We start from the raw sequence: 6,439 nt of genomic DNA on the forward strand, positions 1-6,439 counted from the left end.
GTTATAGTGGTGTGGTTCCAGAATGCCCGTCAGAAGGCTAGGAAAAACTATGAGAATCAGGGAGATGGCAAAGACGGGGAACGACGGGAGCTTACGAATGACAGGTATATTAGAACAAGCAACTTGAACTACCAATGCAAAAAGTGCAGTCTAGTCTTTCAGCGCATTTTTGATCTCATTAAACACCAGAAAAAGCTTTGTTATAAAGATGAGGATGAGGATGGACAGGATGATAGCCAGAATGAAGACTCTATGGATGCAATGGAGCTCTTAACTCCAACCAGTTCCTCCTGCAGCACACCAATGCCCTCACAAGCTTACAGCACACCTACATCTTCAGCCAATGCAACCTCCTCAGCTTTTCTGCAGCTCACAGCAGAGGCAGATGATTCCTCCACCTATAGTTCTAAAGCAGAAGCTACAGAAGAGAAACCAAAGCAGTCTGAACCTCCAAGTACACAGCAAAACCAAACTCAAGAGAAGCAAGTGCAACCAAAGCAAGAGTCTCAGCAGCAACAGGACCAAGGAGAACAAAAGACAAGTTCAGCACACCAAAAGATTTCACAGTTATCCTCCCCTTCTTCATTGCAACAGCCACCTCCCCCTCCTCAACCCCCTCAGTGCTCCTTGTCACAGTCAAGCCCAAGTCCATCTCAGCTCTCACATCTTTCCCTCAAACCCATTCACACATCCACTCCTCAACAGCTGGCAAACCTACCTCCTCAGCTAATCCCATACCAGTGTGATCAGTGTAAGCTGGCATTTCCTTCCTTTGAGCATTGGCAGGAGCATCAGCAGCTTCATTTTCTGAGTGCACAGAACCAGTTTATCCACCCCCCATTCCTGGACAGAACCCTGGATATGCCATTCATGCTTTTTGATCCCAGTAATCCACTACTTGCAAGCCAGCTGCTATCTGGGACATTACCACAGATTCCAGCAAGCTCAGCCACTTCACCATCAACTCCAACATCCACAATGAACACACTGAAGAGAAAGCTGGAGGAAAAGGCCAGTGCAAGTCCTGGAGAAAATGACAGTGGGACTGGAGGAGAAGAACCACAAAGGGATAAACGTCTAAGGACTACTATTACCCCAGAGCAGCTGGAAATTCTTTATCAGAAATACTTGCTCGACTCCAACCCAACACGGAAAATGTTGGATCACATCGCTCATGAAGTGGGCTTGAAGAAACGCGTGGTGCAAGTTTGGTTTCAGAACACGCGTGCACGGGAAAGAAAGGGGCAGTTCAGAGCCGTAGGGCCTGCCCAAGCCCATAGACGGTGTCCCTTCTGCCGAGCTCTCTTTAAAGCAAAGACAGCTTTGGAAGCTCATATCCGATCCCGTCACTGGCATGAGGCCAAGAGAGCTGGCTACAACTTGACGTTGTCTGCTATGCTCTTGGATTGTGATGGGGGACTGCAAATGAAAGGAGATATCTTTGATGGAGCAAGCTTTTCCCACATGCCACCAACAAGCAGTGATGGACAGAGTGTTCCTCTCTCCCCAGTGAACAAGAGCATGGAACTGTCACCTCGAACTCTGCTGAGTCCATCCTCCATCAAGGTGGAAGGGATGGAAGACTTTGAGAGTCCCTCCATGTCCTCAGTCAATCTGAGCTTTGACCAAACAAAGCTGGACAATGATGACTGCTCCTCTGTTAACACTGCAATCACAGACACTACAACAGGAGATGAAGGGAATGCAGACAATGATAGTGCTACAGGGATTGCAACCGAAACCAAATCAACATCGGGACCCAGTGAGGGTCTCACAAAAGCTGCCATGATAGCAATGTCTGAATATGAAGATCGGCTGTCTTCTGGCCTGGTCAGCCCAGCTCCCAGCTTTTACAGCAAAGAGTACGATAATGAAGGTACTGTGGACTACAGTGAAACATCCAGCCTTGCAGACCCCTGCTCACCCAGCCCTGGTGCAAGTGGTTCAGCTAGCAAGTCTGGAGAGAGTGGGGATCGGCCTGGGCAGAAACGCTTTCGCACTCAGATGACTAATCTCCAGCTGAAAGTTCTTAAGTCATGCTTTAATGACTACAGGACACCTACCATGCTGGAGTGTGAGGTCCTGGGCAATGACATTGGACTGCCAAAGAGAGTTGTTCAGGTCTGGTTCCAGAATGCTAGGGCAAAGGAGAAAAAGTCCAAACTCAGCATGGCCAAGCATTTTGGTATAAACCAAACAAGTTACGAGGGACCCAAAACAGAGTGCACTTTGTGTGGCATCAAGTACAGCGCTCGACTGTCTGTACGTGACCATATCTTCTCTCAACAGCATATCTCCAAAGTTAAAGAAACCATTGGAAGCCAGTTGGATAAGGAAAAGGAGTATTTTGACCCAGCTACTGTACGTCAGTTGATGGCTCAGCAGGAGCTGGACCGGATCAAAAAAGCCAATGAGGTTCTTGGTCTGGCAGCTCAACAGCAGGGCATGTTTGATAACACCCCTTTACAAGCTCTTAACCTTCCTGCTGCATACCCAGCACTACAGGGCATCCCTCCAGTCTTGCTCCCAGGCCTCAACAGCCCATCCTTACCAGGCTTCACTCCATCCAACACAGGTGGGTATGGATATTATCACACTGCTCAGAGACACAGCTTGAGACGTCTTTAGCACAAGCAGATGTTCCCTTGAGGAATGACTGAAACATGGCCCTTTAGAGGAGCATATTTATTGGACATCAAATGAGCAATAGGTATTTTATTTTTTAATTCCTGAATGTGGGTTTTCTAGCCAAGTCTGAAATAGAGCAAGATGTAGATATTTTGTGTATTTCTGTTTCCTTAGCACAGGCTAAAATGCAGAAGCACCTTCGAGGAAATGAAGAATAAAGGCTTTATCAAGCAGAACAGGAGAAGGGCTAATGTGCTGAATGCATTGTTCATTATACCTTTCCTTTTGCTATTAAATTCAGTTTATGTAGTGCCATCCTAAATTTCCACTAACTGTGAACTGTTTCTAGGGAAAAGTGTGACGTGCCTGGTGGCACTGGTGACAGACTCCTGGAGCATCTTCATGTAACATCCTTATGGTGACCTCCAGGACTAATCCCAGTGCAGCTGTGGATTGGTTTCTAACTCATGGCTGGGTAAAACCTGAAAGTACCTTCTCAGCAAACAGCGGTGTAGTCATGGGTCGTATCCACTTTGTATTTTACTAACGTTTTTGTCAACAATACTACATAAAAATAAAATTTGGCACAGTCCTTTGGGTGGCCTAATCCCAGATAATGGACTTCATTTTTCTGAGGATGCTCCTTTCCCTTGTACCTGGTGGACACGTAAGGTGGAGGGTGTAAGATCTATCGCAAACACTGGTGGTGGAAGATACTGCTCAGTAGACTAGAAGTGGCCTAGAAAACCTGCTCCAAGAGCCTTGTTTCCCCCCTGCTACATCCATGGCATCCCAGGGACATGCCTCTGTCTGAATTACACTCATAACAGAGTTAATTGATGTTCTCTCCAAGACTTGCTTTCACTTGGAAGACTTCACTATTTGCTTCTGATGATCCTTTTTCAAGTTAACTTTCACCAGGGCTGATCTATGTTTATAGAGATATCCCAAGAACTGATACCAGTGTCTTGTCTCCACAACAGGCTTAGTCTGTCTCGGGCTGGAAAGCCTGTGGCACCCTAATGCCTGGTGCAGTTACACCAAATGTCACTTGTTTTCTGCTCTGTAGCAGTGGAGGTCTGCATTTATTAGAAATAATAATGATAAGAGAGTTCTCCAGAACGAGGGTTCTCCAGGTTCGGAAACAGGCAGCAAGGTGTTGGCGGCTTCAAGAGAAACAACTGGTTTAAGAATGGAAACTGAGGACATGCTTTTAACAGGTCACTTGACCAGCCTCTGATACAGGTGTGGGACTGAGCTGACTTGTATCAAAAAGTAAAAGCCTGATGGACAATCCTTTTTGTTCTTTTTCCTCGATAAAGCAGCCTGTCTTTGCGTGTTCCTGAAAATCATGTTTGCTGAAATGGTAACTTTCTCTTACTGTTCTGAACTGATTGGCTAATGATAAGTTGTAATCCATAGAGTGAAGCCTAAATAGGATCTGAGCTTCTTCCCAGCTCCTTAATCGGAAACTCAATCTCCAAAAAGACTTTCTGATGCTTTTATTCAGCAGACTGACTCTGAAGCTCCTTTTTCAACAGATTGAAAAACTCAGTGCAGATGCTGCCAGGTAACATGGTTGTATCATGTTAATAAAATTGCCGTCTTCTTCTGTCATCCAGGAGGTAAATCTTTGGATAAGCAAATCAAAGCCTTAGACGGAAGATTAGTAGCCAGTGTGAGCAGCTACATGGATCTTGAGCAGCTCATCTGACATTCACAGGGGGACTGGCTACTGAGCTGCTCACTGTAAATCACATCACTAGTGCCTGTAGTGTGTCTATGGTGTAACACACTTCAGGTGTAACACCCTAAAGAGAGCACTAGAGACCCATGAGTCAAAACAGACTTCTTTCCCTCCCCTTAGAAGTGGCTGTGTTCATTTTTTTCTCCATTGGTGCTTGTCTCTGAAGTATCTTCTGTTGACAAATGAAGAAGAGTTAAATTTCACTGTATTTTGGGGGATCTGAAAAAGCTTTCTGCTGGGAATTAGGGCCTCTGTGAGGCTTTTCACATAGTTACAGAACTCTTCCCACGACTCCCAAAGCAAAGTAAAATTATTCTTGACTACAGTTGAGGGATAGGTCATTGTAATTAAACCATTTTTAAAAACAGTTGCTGTTAGAAATTCTTTTGTTTGGGGCTGCTGCCCGTTTCTGCTCCTTGAGTCTAGTCCTAGCTACACACTCCAGGGGCATCTTTCAATGCCAGGACTTCTTCATGTGCTACTTCTGTTATAGCCTTAAGGTCTTGTTTCAGAGGACAGAATTAGGCAAAGAGAATCTCTTTGGCAAACTGTGTTGTCAGCCTATCGCAGACAGCTCTGTGCTGTTTGCTTAGTACCCCAAATTTGTTACAAGATCTAAAATTACTTTTTTGCACTTCAATCTATATTGTTGCTTTTATTTTCCTCCAAAGACCGGTATGTGTCCTGGGAAGATGGGGCTACGTACTATGAATGTTAAAAGCAATCAGTGACTGCCTAGACAGGACTAAGCTATTTAGAAAGTCAAACAGACTGTTTGTGGCCTTTAGATAAAGCTCCAAAGGTCAGGCCATCTCGGCTCAAAGCCTGTCGAAGCAGATAAGGCTGTGCATCCAGGAATGTTACGAATTAGCTGCTGCTTCTGCACTTGAACCTCTTGGGGAGCGTTCAGCTAGGGAACATCAGTTTCAATGGCATCTATCCATAATATGCCCTTATCTGAAATCTACAAGGCTGCTATGTGGAGGCTCACTTCATACACTTCGTACCTTCACAAATCACTATTGTCTTGATACTGCATCAGGATCAGATGCAGGATTCTGATGGGCTTTGCGTCAGCCATGGCTGAACTCTCGGCTCTTGGCTGCCCTGCTCCCAGCCCTCCAGTGGGTCCTGCAACAGGCCAGCCCCTGAAGACTGTTGGCCCCAACCCCTAGCTGTGTTTGAGTTCCTTTACACTGCCTTTACAAGGCAAAGGAGCTCCGTAGCAGCTGGATTTCCCTGCCAAGAATCGCTGCCTGCCCTGTTCACAGCGATGGCTCTGCTGGCATGCTTCCCTTCCTATTCCTGCTCTTGGGAAAATTGATGGACTTCACATTCCACCATTAATCCATCTCCTTTGTGAGGAAGCATTGTGACCCTTTCAATTCCACCCAAACACGATGTTCCTGCCCTGGAGTTTGTGTGAATACCATGCAAACTGAAATAATTACCCAGAAGCTGTTCACCCAAAGCCTCTTACCCTGGAAAGAAGGAAGGGGTTGCATCAGAGGTTTGTGGATTGGTGAACATTCACCTAATAAGGACAGAATAACTTAGATGTAGGCTGTTCAGTCCTCTCCAGTTGCTGTGAGTGGGACTTTCTAATCTGTGGAGATTGTAACAAGATTGTCAGCATCTAGCGTTGCGGCATTCAGCATAGCACCTTCCTCCTACTGGAGTTCTTTGGCCAAAGGACCAGTTAGTGCAGATATAGGAAAAGTGCCCATCCCTGACATCAGCTGTTAATCATTTGGGAATTGCAGAGGGGTCAGTAAAGCAATAGCTCTGCTGAGCGTACCGGGCGGCTGGTGGGTGTCTCTGTGCTGCAGGTGATGGGAACCGACAAGCACATCCCCACGTCATGGGGCCTGGGAGAGCGGGGAGAGGAGCGGTTGTCGCACCTTGTGCTTTCTGCCTGCCCAGCGCCGAGTGATTGCTTACCTCTCTCTCCTCCTTCTTGCAGCTTTAACTTCTCCCAAACCCAACCTGATGGGCCTGCCCAGCACAAGCGTCCCTTCGCCCGGCCTCCCCACCTCTGGATTACCAAATAAGCAGCCTCCGGCC

The 6,439-nt window shown here is 46.5% G+C and overlaps 1 protein-coding gene across 1 annotated transcript in view; it reads left to right on the plus strand.

Annotated features, from left to right (window-relative positions):
- Positions 1 to 6,433, plus strand: part of LOC104406273 (zinc finger homeobox protein 3-like) — a gene marked incomplete at both ends in the record, with an annotated part of 96,430 nt that extends 89,997 nt beyond the window's left edge. The window contains 2 exon segments of the mRNA XM_010015207.1: positions 1 to 2,575; positions 6,339 to 6,433. The exon segment at positions 1 to 2,575 is cut by the window's left edge and continues 2,891 nt beyond it. Coding sequence (XP_010013509.1) covers positions 1 to 2,575; positions 6,339 to 6,433 — 2,670 coding nt within the window.
- Positions 6,434 to 6,439: the final 6 nt, after the last annotated feature.

The sequence above is a fragment of the Nestor notabilis genome, unplaced genomic scaffold, assembly GCF_000696875.1.
Source record: "Nestor notabilis isolate BGI_N333 unplaced genomic scaffold, ASM69687v1 scaffold16595, whole genome shotgun sequence".
In the NCBI taxonomy this organism is placed as follows: domain Eukaryota; kingdom Metazoa; phylum Chordata; class Aves; order Psittaciformes; family Psittacidae; genus Nestor; species Nestor notabilis.